This window comes from Heterodontus francisci, chromosome 16 (assembly GCF_036365525.1).
Source record: "Heterodontus francisci isolate sHetFra1 chromosome 16, sHetFra1.hap1, whole genome shotgun sequence".
Taxonomy (NCBI): Eukaryota; Metazoa; Chordata; class Chondrichthyes; order Heterodontiformes; family Heterodontidae; genus Heterodontus; species Heterodontus francisci.
This window is the reverse complement of record NC_090386.1, coordinates 51,651,894-51,668,358: the sequence shown is the minus strand read 5'-3', so window position 1 is coordinate 51,668,358 and position 16,465 is coordinate 51,651,894. Positions and strand designations below refer to the sequence as shown.

Below are 16,465 nucleotides of genomic sequence, written 5' to 3'. Positions count from 1 at the left end.
TTAGCACTGTAATTTCATCCCAGCAGCAGTTGAAGCAGCTGCATGCAACAGCTGAGGCTCCCACACAGAGACCAACGACTGACTGAAGCAGAGAACCTTTTTGAGTGCATGAATTTGCTGTTGTGACTGCCCGTCAGACATACGTTTTGAATCCATTTCGGTTTTGATAACAAAATTCTGAGGGCTGGACTGCTGATTAACATGGAAATCAGTGATGCTGTATCGGCGGATACTGCTGCTATTGGAAATGGAATTGAGAAATAAGAAGCCCAAATGGCTGGATCCAGTAAGCAGATAAAGGAAGAGAAAACAGCCTCCACAACAACCATGAGTTCCAATTAATGAGTGAATGCTGACCGTTAGGGCTGGAGGCTGAAATGAAGCCAATATCCAGGTGGAACTTTTCTCGGCACTAAGTGGAAACTTTTGTGGATAAATGTCGGCAGAAAGCAAACTCTGAACTTATATGAAATGAATGAACTATTATTGTGGATCTTTAAAGTTTGAGTACTCTATATTGTGTGACTTTACATATAATTTCTTTGATGTTTGTTTTATGGCCTTTTTTTTTATAAATTGGTGGGTTGTTTCATTAAAATTGGTGAATTTGTACTATGGCTAATTCTACTTTTTTATGAGAAACAAAAACTTCGATTTAAGAATTGCCAATCTCAGAAAAATTGAGCACTGACATATTTCTGACATCTATTATTCCAATTTCCAGAGTGTACACTTAATTGGATATTTTGAGCATCCATCTATGGTATGATCACCAGCGATTACAGGTAGGAGAAGGAAACTGGCGTAAAAGTCAATTTAAATTTGTTGAATAGCACAACTCAATGACAGTGCTCCAAGGCAGAATTATTCCACCAGTAAGTCCTGGTATTAAAGTTTTTTAAAATCTCTCTGCGTGTCCGTCTCTCTGTGCTCCTCTCACAAACCTATCCATTGAATTAGAGTGATCGATATGGGCCCATAATTGGATTAACTGGCAGCCTCATTCGGAAACACCGCAAATATGCCAGATGTGTGAAGTCGAAATGTCACACTGGCTCAGTTAGGGTGGTCTACTGAAGTTATGGAACAGTATGGGAAGTTTTGCTCTGCATTTAACCTATAATCAGAGCTGGGAACACTTGATGCAGACAACAGGTGGCCAAAATGCAACAGCATTCTATTTTGCAGCACTTCACATCTGTCACTTTGATAAAGTCACCCCAAAAAATGTTTTTAAAAACTGATTTTAAAAGTGATTAACTTTTTAAAAGCATAACTTCAAAGCATTATGATTTAAAATGTTTAAATATTTATGCATAGAGGAATACAGTTCACAGGTCTGAAACAGAATATCCTAAAGGATTTTTAAAATAACTTGAGAAAACTGAAAATGTCTGGAGAAATTGGTTCATAGATATGACACCTGTGTCTGGACCCACTTAGTCATTTTTTATTTAACCAGATTTAGTGCTTGCTATTATTCAGCTTTACCACATCTGGAGATGTGCACGCTCTAACTGGTTGCTATGTTGGGACCATAGCAACACAACAACAAATGCCTGCTGTTTTAATAACACAACTAAAAGTACTGTTGGCTGTTGTCCACTAGCATAATTGTGTTGCATCTATGCAGAAAAGGCTATGGTATAAGTAATTAAAGATAAAAAATGATGTGGAAAAAGGTGTTGGAAATAAGTCAGAGCAATGTTTCAGAAAAAAATAATGGATAGCAAGATAGGATAGCAGTATGGTAAACCAATCACTATAATCAACCTAAAGCTCAAAACAACAATTTGCATTTATATAGTACCTTTAATATAATAAAATGTTACAAAGTGCTTCACAGGAGCATTATGGCACAAAATGGGATAATGATGTCTAAACTGGGTTTTCGGCCACATTAGTTGTAGCTGTTAATCAACCTAATAATTGCTAGGAATTTACAATCAAAACTAAATCCAATATGCATCTGTGAAAGACATCCACTGTCTGGTAAGAGGAAGTCAATTATTAAGTTTGACTATAATCTTTCTATCTCATATTAAAAAGGTCTTACATTTGTGTGCACTTCCTGTCTGCACCATTCGACTTTACATTGTCACATTTAATAATACATCTGCAGTTTACATATTTGGCATATCATTTACATTTTCATGACAATCTTTCAAAAAAGTAGTTTTAGCCTGTCATGCACCCTCTTCCCCACCTACATATTAATATTTATGCTAGAAATCCTAGTGTGGTTTTAAATTTTAATACCCAGAACAATTGTGTACTGTTTAATGGATGTGGAAACAGTGATGTTAAAAAACACAGACCTCAACGAGATATAGAACAAATTTAAAACTTTCATCTTCCCCGATTTTAAATTTTGGGTGAGAAGTTAGTGTTTGGAATGTAGCCAATATGGGAATCATATCTGTGGTTGCAATTACAATGAAACTGTCAACGTTCACCGTCATTAGAACTGTGAAACTGACAGCCACTTCTGGCATCTGCACATGCACAGTTAACGAGGAAATCCAGAAGTTGCAGTCAATGATTCCCTGCTCTTCCAGAGGATGCGCTGTTGAAGTCTCCATAGATTTGAAGCAAGCTTCTGCTTTTACACCAATGGTCTTGCTGTTAAAAACCCTTGAAAGGTTACACCTCTTTGAATGAGATCTAACTGGGTTATTCACAGTGTACTAAATTCATAATTACTGCTGAACAACCTATCTGGCCCTGAAAATTGAATTTTATATTTGTGGAATGTCAAATTACTCAATGGAAATACCTAGACTTTTAAAATAAAAATTACTTTTTTTAACGTTTGCCTATGTTACTTCAGCTTCTACCTTAATCCCACATGTATGTCCCAATCTTTATTTCATTTTGCTGTCTGTAAATGATTAAAAAGTGAAGGATAATTGGTGGTTTTTATTTCCTGGTTTGTTGTCTGTGTGAATGCTTCAATGTGACTGCCTGCTCAGTGACAGTATTATTGCTTGATGCCAAACTCAAAGTTACATCAGGAAAGGGGAAATTCACACAAGAAATCGCTAATCTTTGTGGGAAGCTTTCTCTAAAGTCAGTGGCGACCGCTGTCACTTCATGATTGACCGGCAAATCCGAGCCATTGATTGGTGTTTTGTTTAGCAGTGAATCAACAATACGTCGAATCACAGGGTTTTTTTTGCCTTTCTCATTGCTGATACACTGGAGTAGAATCATATCTGATTTTGTTGTATTTATGTTTGACACAAATAGATAATGTACAACTGTCAGTAATTGACAATATAGGGATTGAATCAGGTTGAGATCAATAAGCATGGAACTATCAGCTGTCCAATATAGAGGATGTCAGGCATTTCAAATCAGCTGTAATACTGCAACAATAGGGAAAAGCCCAACCCAAAAGCTCTACTGAAAGTTTTCCAATTGAATAGTAATTGTAATGATGCACTGCAGCAGATGCCTATCTGCTCTGTTGTGAATTGCTGCAACACTTTTAATACATTTTTAAAGATAGTCAATTCAGCAGGGTGGACAAACTCACTAAAAGCAGCATCAAAACAGCATTGTCTGCTTTCCCATGTTTACAGATCTGGCAAAATGGCATGCAAGATGTTTTATGTTTTTACCATTTTAAACAGGACTGAAATGAGTACCCATGTGTTCTTTTCTTTATTGAGTACTACTTTGTTTTATCTTACATACATAGTATTTACAGCACAGGAACAGCTACATGTATTAAGCATCACAAGTATTCATACTCAGGGAACAAGCTGTTTTAAAGATGATTTAGGAATTTGTAGGCTAGGTAGAAGGAGATGGTATCTTCAGCCCATATGAGAACCATGTTCTTCCATTATTTCCATTAGTTTAACTCTACTGCTATTACCAACATCTCCAAATCACATGATCACTATTGTAATTTGTTTATCCTTTGGAATGACAAATTGGATTTGCAGCCTTTATGATTGATATCATTTGTTTGCTGTGTTTAGTGTAAAGTTTCATTGTGGGACTATGTGTAGTCCGTACTAGCAGCTGTATTCAGTCACGAAGAGTTTCTTTGTGTGATGGGACTCTTGAATAACTTACATTAAAATTCAGATCATCCTGATTAGCCTCATAACGCTTAAAAGTTTCCAACCAGAGTTCACGGTCTTGACTGTCATTTGAACTAATTCTGTTTTTAGTGGACACATTTTATAAAATTTAGGCCGTTTTTGAGAGACTGTAGTTGCACCACCTCCTGCAGGAGGACTGGAAAGAATAACTGTCAGGATCAGTCTCACTTAATTGTAGAATGAAGTTAATCTTAGTTTTTGAGAAATGGTAGTCCACATTATTCAGCCTAAGGGGAGGAAATGTGGAATTTGAATCCTGACTGAACAAAGCGATTTTGAAAAATGAAAGTCACTTATGACCTTCATAAACTCAATCTCTCCAAGGAATCAGCAATTCACAAATTCCTGTGAATCTAAAGACAAGCCAACAGCAATTAGCTTCTAATTAACCTCAGATTGTGTCTTTTTAATCTTGGATTTTGTGGCGTTAAAGGGGCAGATCATTTCTACATTATCAAAATAATACATTATACATTACATACTATAATATTCCTGTCGTTATAAAATGATATATTCTGACTCCCCATAAGCAATGCTATAGCAAACTGAATAGGAATATAAAATACAATTTAAAAAATCTATGTCTGCATGGATTTCCTGATAACTTTTTTCCATTCTATGTTATGATGTCCACTTTTGTAATAAAAACTGCCTTATATTAACCTTTGGGAAGGTTTAATTGGGGAGACAATGTTACCTGGCAGTTTTCATTGTAAGTGTGACATAGGACCGATAGATAGATGGATAGAGGACTGCATCTAACCCACTTTCTCTTGAAGACTACACATTCTCTTCTAAGGCATTTGTACATGCCTTTCATGTCCTCAGGACATCCCACATTAAAGAACTGTAGTTACTGTTGTTATGTGGGTAACAGCAATAAGATGAATGACCAGGTAATCAGTTTTGGTATTGTGGATTGAGTAATAAACGTTGGCCAAAACACAGGGAGCTCTTCACAGCTCTTCTTAAAATAGTGTTGTGCGATTCACCAGAGATGGTTTAACACCTCATCGGAAAGGTACCAACCTTGCTATATTCCCTCAATACTGTAGTGTCAGTCCGGGTTATATGCTCAAGTCTCTGAAGTGGGCCTTGAACACACAACCTTCGGAATTAAAAACAAAAGTGCTACCACTAAGCAAAGGCTGGCATATACTAATGATAAAGTACTAAAAGTTATTTACATGAGTACTTGACAAAATTTTAACAAAGGGGTAGGAAAAAAAAGAAAAATAATAATAGTTTGAATAACCAATCTATTTACACAAAAAACATGCATGATGGTACTACTTCAATGTTACAGTTCTTCATCAACAGATAAATTTAGGATTTTAATGTTTCCTTCTTACGTGTACACTGAATTTTCACAAATTAAGAAAAAAAGATTTGCATCTATACTTCTATATTTTTTCCCCTGTATTCATTGACTTATTTCTGTTGCCCTTTACTTAGAAAAACACATCTTGCAATGATAGCATAGCTTCCTTTGGAGCAACAAACAATGTCTTTCATAAGTTGGGGCAAAGGCATCTAGAAGCGACAGGGGTAGACATTGGTGTACTGGTAATGTCACTGGACTAGTAATCTAGAGGCCCAGGTTAATGCCCTGGGGACACGTTCAAATCCCATCACAACAGCTGGTGGAATTTAAAATTCAATTAATTAGTAAATTCTATTAATTAATAAAAATCTGGAATTGAAAGCTAGTCTCAGTAATGGTGCCATGAAATTATCATTGATTGTTGTAAAAACCTATCTGGTTCACTAATGTCCTTTTGGGAAGGAAATTTGATGTTCTCATCTGGTCTGGCCCACAAGTGACTCCAATGTTGTTGACTCTTAACTGCCCTCTGAAATGGCCGAGCAAGTCACTCAGTTGTCAAGGGCAGTTAGGGATGGGCAACAAATGCTGGTCTTGCCAGTGACACATCCCATGAAAGAATAAAAAAACTCCAGGGGGCCCCTCATATACTAACTTTGAAAACCACTGATGTACAGCGAAATCCATTAACCTGCTACCCAGGTTAATAGCGCTGTTAAGAAGGCATATGGTGTGTTAGCTTTTATTAGTAGGGGGATCGAGTTTCGGAGCCACGAGGTCATGCTGCAGCTGTACATCACTCTGGTGAGACCGCACCTGGAGTATTGCGTGCAGTTCTGGTCACCGCATTATAGGAAGGATGTGGAAGCTATGGAAAGGGTGCAGAGGAGATTTACTAGGATGTTGCCTGGTATGGAGGGAAGGTCTTACGAGGAAAGGCTGAGGGACTTGAGGTTGTTTTCATTGGAGAGAAGGAGGAGGAGAGGTGACTTAATAGAGACATATAAGATAATCAGAGGGTTAGATAGGGTGGATAGTGAGAGTCTTTTTCCTCGGATGGTGATGGCAAACACGAGGGGACATAGCTTTATGTTGAGGGGTGATAGATATAGGACAGATGTCAGAGGTAGTTTCTTTACTCAGAGAGTAGTAGGGGAGTGGAACGCCCTGCCTGCAACAGTAGTAGACTCGCCAACTTTAAGGGCATTTAAGTGGTCATTGGATAGACATATGGATGAAAATGGAATAGTGTAGGTCAGATGGTTTCACAGGTCGGCGCAACATCGAGGGCCGAAGGGCCTGTACTGCACTGTAATGTTCTAATTCTAATTAAATAGCAATGGTGACACTCATTTCGGCAAAGTGTTGATCACTTGGATGAGGTCCAACAATGTAGCCTTAGCTCAGCATTATACTGAGGTCTCCATCCAAATTAAGTGCTCAAATCCTGGTGTGGGACTTGGATCCATAACTTTTTATTTCTATGGTTAGGTTATTACCAACTAAGCCAAGCTGCCACTTCCGTACATTTTGAGCACTATCTTTGGAAAAAGGATCCATTTGGTCATACTTCGTTAGATGTTTATTGGGAAAAGGAAAACAATTTATAGCCACCCACTGACTTCACCAGTACAAAATCTTTAAAGATTTATATTTTTTATTCATGGATGATTTTCTTTGGTAATATCATACCAACAGAGCCTTCATACTCCTTTAACTTGAAATTGCAAATAAAAAAAAAGTGTACATGAGGAACTGGATGAACAAAGAACAAAGAACAGTACAGGAACAGGCCATTCGGCCCTCCAAGCCTGCGCCGATCTTGATGCCTGCCGAAACTAACACCTTCTGCACTTCCGGGGCCCATATCCCTCTATTCCCTTCCTATTCATATATTTGTCAAGATGGTGCTGCAGCGAGTTAGTCACTAGCTTTTCAGAGTTGGGAACCCGAGTTCAAATCCAGCCCTGGCTAATTTGGATGAAAGTTTCTTCTCTCTGTTGGCTGTAAAGGTTTTTACGTGTGCATAGGCCAAATTTCCCGAGTCAGCTCCCAGATATTGCTAACTCAGACTCGGATAAATTAAAAACTGTAGCACCTAGTCCAATGAGATTTTGAGCTGCAGCACATTGTTTGGCCAGAGCTCAGGCAGTCACACTCTCCATTACTAGCCTGGGAGTGCTCAATGCTACAACAATTTGCATTATGTAGCACTTTTAACAGAGTAAAACATCCCAAAGTGCTTCAGCAGGATAGTTGACAAAACTGAAGATTTTTCAGCACAAATATGCTTGATCATCTTATTGAGTAAATAGAAGTTTTTTTTTAAAAAAAGGATCCATCAAGGTTATAGAGGAATTTTTTTTCAAATGCAGTAAACTTTGATGCTGTGTTAATACCTTTATTCTGTGATACAGCTCTTACTGCAAGGATCAGACCTGAAGCCATCAGTATTCCACGCTGATGTTATTCAGTTCATAGCCATATTTGAAAGGGTAAAATCTAATAAGTGTAACAAGGAATATGGAGGAAAGGCAGAAAAATGCAGTTGAGGTATATATCAGCCATGACCTAACTGAATTGCAGTACAGACTTGAGGGCATTATGGCCTATTCTTGTTTCTATGATACTTTGCAGTTCAAATGTAGAAATGTCAGATAGCAACTATTACACTTCATTAAAGCTGCAGTGAGTGCTGCCTGAGTGCAGTGAGAGAAGCCGGGAGTTTGGTTGGGGGGGGGGGGGGGGGGGGGAAAAGAGAGTTCAGTGAAGAGGGGAACTGTAAATTAAGAAAAATAAATTTAATTAACACAATAAAGATGGCAGGACAGCTGAGTGTAACAGCTGCAGCATGTGGGAGCTCCTGGATGCAAGTGCAATCTATAACAATCACATCTGTAGTGTCTGTGCCTTGAGGAGCTTCGGCTCAGAGTTAATGAACTGGAGACCAAGCTACAGACATTGCGATGCAGCAGGGAGGGGGAAAGTTACCTGGACACTTTGTTCCAGAAGGCAGCCGCACCCCTTAGGGTAGAGTCGTCAGATTTGGTCAGTGGTCAGGGACAGGAGGGTATGTATGCGAATCAGGCAGGTAAGGGGATCGAGAAGGTGGAAATGGAGGAGTCTCAGCCCTTGCAATTCAACAACAAGTTTGAGGTTCTTGCAGCTTGTATGGACAAGAGCAAAGGCTGTGGTGTGGATGAGCAGACTGACCATGGCACAGGAAACCATTCAAGTGAGGGGAGTAAAAGGAATGTAGTGTAGCTGGGGACAGCACAGTCAGGGGGATGGACACTGTTCTCTGCAGCCGATAGCGAGAATCCAGAAGGCTGTGCTGCCAAGGTTCAGGACATCTGCTCAAGGCTGGAGAGGAACTTGCAGTGGGAGCTGGAGGATCCAGTTTTCCTGGTCCATGTAGGTACCAACGGCATAGATAGATGAGGAAAGAGGTTCTGCATAGGGAATATGAGGAGCTAGGCACTAAATTAAAAAGCAGAACCTCAAAGGTAATAATCTCTAGATTATTACCTGAGCCATGTACAAATTGGCATAGGGTAAATAAGATTAGAGAGATGAATGCGTGGCTCAAAAACTGGTGTGGGAGAGGCAGGTTCTGGGTCGTGGGGCACTGGCACCAGTACTGGGGAAAGTGGGGAACCAGTATTCTGGCGAGTTGTATAACCAGGAAGGAGAGAGGACTTTAAATAGAGGGGGGAAGGGACCATGTCGGGGAAGATTGAGTCAATTAAAGGGAAATGACAAGGCAATAGATCATTGTAGAAATAAAGATAATGATAATCAGAGCATGGCAGGAAGGGACGGTGATTGCAAACTTAAGAGTGTGCCAGCAGATAGGGCCAGAGTTTACAAAAACAGTAAAAATAAAATACTGAATTAAGGGCTCTGAATGCCTGCAACATTCGCAATAAAACAGATGAATTTCTATTTGAGCTGACAATTCAGATGTATGACCTGGTACCCATTACAGAGACATGACTAAAAAGAAACTGAAGCTGGGACCTGAATATCCAAGGGTACATGACATTCAGGAAGGACAGGAAGCTGGGAAAAGGTGGTGGGATAGCTCTGCTAATTAAAGAGGGCATTAGTACTGTAGTGAGAGATGATCTTAGTTCTAAAGATCAAGACATAGAATCAGTTTGGGTGAAACTAAGAAACAACAAGGGGCAGAAAACATTGGTGGGAGTTGTTTATAGGCCAAACAGCAGTGGTAATGTAAATCACAATATAAATCAGGAAATTAGAGGTGCATGTAACAAGGGTAATGCAGTAATCATGGGGGATTTCAATCTACATTTGAACTGGGTAGACCCAATTAGTACTAATGTTGTGGAGGACGAATTCCTGGAACATATGCAAGATGGTTTTCTAGAGCAGTACGTTGAGGAATCAACTAAGGAACGGGCTATTTTAGATCTAGTATGGTGCAACGAAAAAGGGCTAATTAATAATCTTGTTGTAAAGGAGCCTTTAGGAAAGAGTGACCATAATATGATAGAATTTTACACTAAGTTTGAAAGTGATGTAGTTCAATCAGAAACTAGGGTCTTAAATCTAAGCAAAGGAAACTATAAAGATATGAGGGACAAATTGGCTATGGTGGATTGGGAAACTACGTTAAAAGGTATGACTGTAGACAGGCAATGGTTAACATTTAAAGAACTAATACATAGTTTTTAAAAAATGCATCCCTTTAATGCACAAAAAACCCAGCAAGGAAGGTGTTCCAACCATGGCTAATGAAAAAAATCAAGGATTGGATTAGATCAAAGGAAGAGGCGTATAAGGTTGCCAAAATAAATAGTAAACCTGAGGACTAGGAGCATTTTAGAATTCTGCAAAGGAGGACCAAGAAAAAGATTAACAAGGGAAATAGATTAGAGTAAACTAGCGAGAAACATAAAAACGGACTGTAAAAGCTTCTATAGGTATGTAAAAAGATTAGCAAAAACAAATGTGGGTCCATTATAAGCAGAGGCAGGAGAATTTATAATGGGGAATACGGAAATGGCAGAGAAACTAAATAAATACTTTGTGTCTGTCTTCATGGAAGAAAATACTAAAAACCTCCCAGAAATAATGGCAAATCAAGGGTCTTGTGTAAAAGAGGAACTGCAAGATATTAATATTAGTAAAAAAAAAAGTACTAGAGAAATTAATGGGACTTAAAGCAGATGTTGAAACAGGTAGCTGTAGAGATAGTAGATGCTACACAGAAATAGTACATTGGTGGTCATCTTTCAAAACTCTACAGACTCTGGAATGGTTCCTGCAGATTGGAAAGTGGCAATTGTAATCCCACTATTTAAGAAAGGAGGGAGAGAGAAAACTTGAAACCTGTTAGTCTAATATCAGTTGCAGGGAAAATGCTAGAATCTATAATAAAAGATGTGATAACAGAACACTTAGAAAATAACAGTACAGGGTCAACATGGATTTATGAAAGGGAAATCATGTTTAACAAATCTGTTGAGTTTTTTGAAGATGTAACTAGCAGAATAGATAAGGGGGAACCGATGGCTGTGGTATATTTAGATGTTCAGAAAACTTTTGATAAAGTCTCACACAAGAGGTTAGTAAACAAAATTAGAGCACATGGGATTTGGGCGGAATATACTGGCATGGATTGAGAACTGGTTAATGGGCAGAAAACAGACAGTAGGAATAATGGTTCATTTTCAGGATGGCAGGCTGTGACGAGTGATCAGTGCTTGGGCCCCAGCTATTCACAATCTATATCAATGATTTGGATGTGGGAATTAAATGTAATATTTCCAAGTTTGCAGATGACACAAAATGAGGTGGAAGTGTGAGTTGTGAGGATGATGCAAAGACACTTCAAGGAAATTTGGAGAGGCTAAGCAAGTGGGAAAAAATTTGGCAGATGGAATACAATGTGGAGAAATGCAAGGTTATCCACTTTGGGTAGGAAAAACAGAAATAGAGTATTTCTTAAATGGTGAGAGGCTGGGAAGTGTTGAACTTCAAAGGGAATTGGGTGTCCTTGTTCAGGAGTCACTAAAAGCTAACATGCAGGTACAGCAAGCAATTAAGAAGGCAAATGGTAAGTTGGCCTTTATTACAAGAGGATGTGAGTATAGGAGTAAAGATGTCTTACTGCAATTATGTACAGCCTTGGTGAGACCACACCTGGAGTACTGTGTGCAGTTTTGGTTTCCTTACACAAAGGAAAGATATACTTGCCATAGAGGGAGTACAACGAAAGTTCACCAAACTAATTCTTGGGCTGGAGGGATTGTCCTATGAGGAAAGACTAAATAGAGTGGGCCATTATTCTTTGGAGTTTAGAAGAATGAGAGGTGATCTCATTTAAACATAAAATTCTTACAGAACTCAACAGGGTAAATGCAGGAAGGATGTTTCCCCTGGCTGGGGAGTCTAAAACCAGGGGACACAGTCTCAAAATAAGGGGCAGGCCATTTAGGACTGAGATGAGGAAGAATTTCTTCATTCAGAGGGTGGTGAATCTTTGGAATTCTCTGCCCCAGGGGGCTGTGGAGGCTCAGTCATTGAGTATGTTCAAGACTGAGATCGATACATTTCTACATATTAAAACTATCAAGGGATATGGGGTTAGAGCAGGAACATGGTGTTGAAGTAGAAGATCAGCCATGATCTCATTGAATGGCAGAGCGGGCTCGAATGTTCCCATTTCTTATGTTCTTATATTCTTATGTAAAGTCCTAATGACAACACTATACAGAGAAACCACTGAGCATAATAAATTCTTTTGAAAATACTAAGAGAGGATTTTCAGAATGTTTATATACAAATATTTTAAAATATTACTGAAGAAAATCAAAATATATACCATGTACACATATGTTGAGGTCATACAGTTTCAACACTTTATCTTAAGTCCTCCAATTCTTTCATAACAGTCCTGTTAAACAACTTTGGGGGAACAAATCCAAAAACCAACTCACTATGCTGACTTTCACAACTGGAGAGAAAAGATACCTTATGAGATACAGCTAATGGGAAGTCTGTTCTTGTAAAAGGTATGATTATATGACCATTTTAGTGATCAGTATTAAGACTGCTTCATGCCAACATCCCTCTGCTTCTGGAATATATTAATACTTAAGGTACTAAATACTGTACTTACTACAGCAAGAGTTCAATGATATTGGCAAAGAAATGAAATAGAAAACTGAATTTTGAAATGTTATCACTTTGCAATTTTGAATCAAGACACTGGTAGAAGACTAACCATTGAGATAAGAAAATTAAAATTGGCAACGCCTGGAAAGAACACATAAAAATACAAACCTGGTAGCAGCTACCATATTGTACCCAACAGCAGCTCCCTGATTAGATCCTTTTGATTCTGATCAACAAGGCTCACAAGAAAAGCATCCAAGCCCGCAATTGGTGCAGAGAAGAGCCATAAAGCTAACCATTATTGTAAGAGAAAAGTTAGAAAACCGCACATTCCAGCCTGAAAGCAGGTAAATGACAAGGGATATTACATAAGTTTACAAGACACGACATGGGATAGAAAGGGTTAATCAATAAAAACTTGCATTTATGTAGTGTCCTTAATGTAGCAAAATGTTTAGAAGTACTTCACAGGAGCGTTATCGGACAAAATTTTACATCAAGTCGCCTAAGGAGATATTAAGATAGGTAACCAAAAGCTTGGTTAAGGAGGTAGGCTTTAAGTAGTGTCCCAAAGGAAGAGAAAACACAACTTCAAGGTAAACTACAACTGCAGGTCAAAGGAAAAAAAGGAACTAACTGGTGAAAGGCAAGTTCAGGGCTGATATCAGGAAATACCTGGCATGGTCTTTTGGGTAGTGTAGTAGAAGCAGTTAGATGCTGCGATGGGGATCATAGGTTTCTATGGAACACTGCGCAAGACAGACTAAATAGCCTCTCATGTACTTATCTTTGCATCTTCTCCGACTAGAAAACATTTAATGAATTTATCAAGCATTGCTCATTTAGAGCAAGATTCTCAAATTAAAAATGCAACCTAATTTGATGTAATTCATTGAGAAATAAACACTGCTTCCTGTGTTTAAATGGGGTCGCAGTCAACTTTTTTGATCACGTACAAGAAAATGGAATAAAGAAACCCAATTAAGAACATAAAAAATAAGAGCTGAAGTAGGTAATTTGGCCCTTCAAGCCTGCCCTGCCATCCAAGATCATAGCTGATCTTCTACCTCCACTCCACCTTCCTGCACTATCACCCTATCCCTTAATTCCCTTAGTACCCAAAAATCTATCTACCTCTTGAATATACGCAACAACTTCCACACTTTTTCAATATGGAAACTGCTAACCCAAATTGTGTCACAGAACATGGTTGATGACAGGGCGGCTGCATCGGCAATGTAGGATCGAACATAGATAGCATGACCGTGTTTAGCATGAGGGGAGTAGCACAGTAAGTCAAAGCCTTTGGTGGAATAACAACTTGCTTCTTCAGTTCCAATATGGGTCTCTTGTAGGCAAATGACATTGATGGAGTGTTGGGTGGCAAGACATCCAATAACTGAGCATCCACAGCTTTCCTGGATAAAGAATTCCAAAGATTCACAACTCTGAGTGAAGAAATTTCTCTTCATCTCAGTCCTAAATGGCCAACCTCTTATTAAACCATTGAGTCTATTTCTTTCAAAGACCATGTGTAAGTAGGTTTGAGTAGTGGGATTTTAGCTTAACTTGACCATTTCCACACTGTATCCTCTGTAATAACTTAACAAGGTCAAGTAAGCCCTCTTAATACAACAACCATAATGAATAGAATTATTTATAGGTTTTTTATCTCAATTATTGGCAAAATGTTTTATCGATTAAGCCCCAATTAGAGTAGGGTAGTAACTGACATCACAGGACCTGGACCAACCATTGGGCAAACTACAAGGTGGTCCGATGCCCAAAAATGGTATAAAAGAACAGCTATTAAACATAAGCAGCACCACGGAAAATCCAAAGAGAATTTACAGTCAACAGAACACAGCAAGATAAATAAAGTCTGTGCCACAATCACTCAGAAGGCTACTGCCAAGGTTCTGAGGAACAGATTATCTTTGTTAAGTATTACTTCTTTGCATTGAACATAAATTACTTAATAAATCTGCTACACTTGTAACCAACATATACATGTACCCATATTATTTTTTTTGTAGTCACAGACAAGTCACCCTGGTTGGATTAAATTGAATCCTGAAAATAACAGGAAACCTATACATGTACAATTCACTGTCATAGAGCATAACAACCCACTTATGGGACAATTTCTACTAGGCAATCTTTTGAGGTGAACATTTAAGGCACTGGAAATTTACCTTGAAGGGTTCTTCAAATCATCTCCCTGCCTTGCACCAAAAAATAAATCAACCAATAATCTGCAGTATTGTGTTTGACTAACCCTACAGCATATTTTTTTTCACCTTTAACCATTTGATTTCCTTGACATGACACTTCAAAGAGCCCACAGAAAGAAATACCATTAGTATTAGTATCAGCATCCAAAAGAGAAAAGTGGTTGAAAATTTTGGATGAACCCCATCTCAGAAAGATCTTGGTTGAAGGATTACACCCACAAAGTTAACAAACCTTTCTCTCCCAATCAGTCTGTTGCTCATTTGTAACATTTTCTGGCCTTATTTGAGGCAGCCAGGTGTCCTTCTTCGTCTGCTACTGGACGGGTTGTGGCAGCATTTACCCTCAACACCCGGAACTCTCCAGCCCTGATCCTAACGCGGGCCCAGTTGGACAGGTAGCCCTGGGTTTTCCCTCTCCCGATTCCCCATTTGCAGGCCTGTCCCACACCCCCTGTTGCCTGCTGGCCCTAGCCCGGGATTGATAAAGCTCGCCGCTTATTGCGCAGCCGGGTACCTTTCATCAAAGTATCGGACCAGCAGCCAAACGATGAGTGGCAGATTGTCTCTCTCATTGTAGGTGGGTAGTAGTACTGAGTATTTATCACCTCGCCATCGCTCAACACCCTCCCCACTTGCCATGTTGGAGGCTCCGCTCCGACAGGAAGTTGGTGCTTCTCCTCAAACTAACCCTCCAGCAGCTGGGGGATGGATTAAAGTGTCCGGTCTGGCAGCCTCGGCTGGGTCGGGCGGCTAACGTCAAGACCTGTATTGATAGACCATCGTAGCACAGGTTTCGGAAACTTCCAGTAGCACAAATAGAAAGAAAAACTGATTTGCATATAACCATCAGCCATCTATTGACAAAAAGCAGTGCACAACATGAGAACGCTCGGCTCTGAGAATCCTGCACTGATGGGAGAGTTTTCAGCCGTTGTATACAGTGGTCAGGAATGCTCACACGAACAAGATTTTCTGTCTACATTATGCAGCTACCACAATCACTTCCATTCCCAGAAACAGCACTGGGAAGAAGCAGTGCTGAGGGGAGAGGAAGGAAATAAAGAATGTACTGCATAAAATTTCTTTTTTGGCCTCCTTATCTCGAGAGACAATGGGTAAGCGCCTGCATAAAATTTACAGCACAGTAAAAGGCCATTCAGCTTAACAGGTCTATGCCATTGTTTATGCTCCACACAAGCCTCCTCCCACCCTACTTTATCCCACCCTATCATTTATTTATCTAGCTTCTCCATAAATGCATCTATGTTATTCGCCTCAACTATTTCACTAAATCATTTCTATGATTAACTACTCCATGTAGTAGCAATATTCTAACCACCCTCTGACTAAAGACGTTACTCCTGAATTCATTATTGGATTTCTTGGACTATCTTATATTTATGGTCCTTAGTTTTAGACTGCCCCTCTTTCCCAAATGAAAACATTTTTATATCTGTTCTACTGGTACATAAAATGGCAACTGCCAAAATCCTTTATTTACAGATCACAACATCAGAAGTCACATGTGTACAGCAAGCCAAAGTGTACAAACGTATTTATCCAAACATCCAACTTTTCATTAAAAGTCTGTTCTTTCTTGTCCTTTCAAATTTGTTTTTCCTGACACACTCATTTCATACATAATC

At 39.0% G+C, this 16,465-nt stretch overlaps 1 protein-coding gene across 2 annotated transcripts in view; it reads right to left on the bottom strand.

The window, feature by feature from the left end:
* dpm1 (dolichyl-phosphate mannosyltransferase subunit 1, catalytic) overlaps window positions 1–15,509 on the bottom strand; it is a 77,587-nt gene extending 62,078 nt beyond the window's left edge. The window contains exon 1 of one of the 2 annotated variants that reach the window (XM_068048171.1): window positions 15,334–15,509. In XM_068048171.1, the coding sequence (XP_067904272.1) occupies window positions 15,334–15,458 (125 nt within the window). In that variant the 5' untranslated portion in view covers window positions 15,459–15,509. The remainder of the gene's footprint in view (window positions 1–15,333) is intronic. The other variant, XM_068048169.1, reaches the window with a different exon arrangement.
* Between the last annotated feature and the right edge of the window lie 956 nt (window positions 15,510–16,465).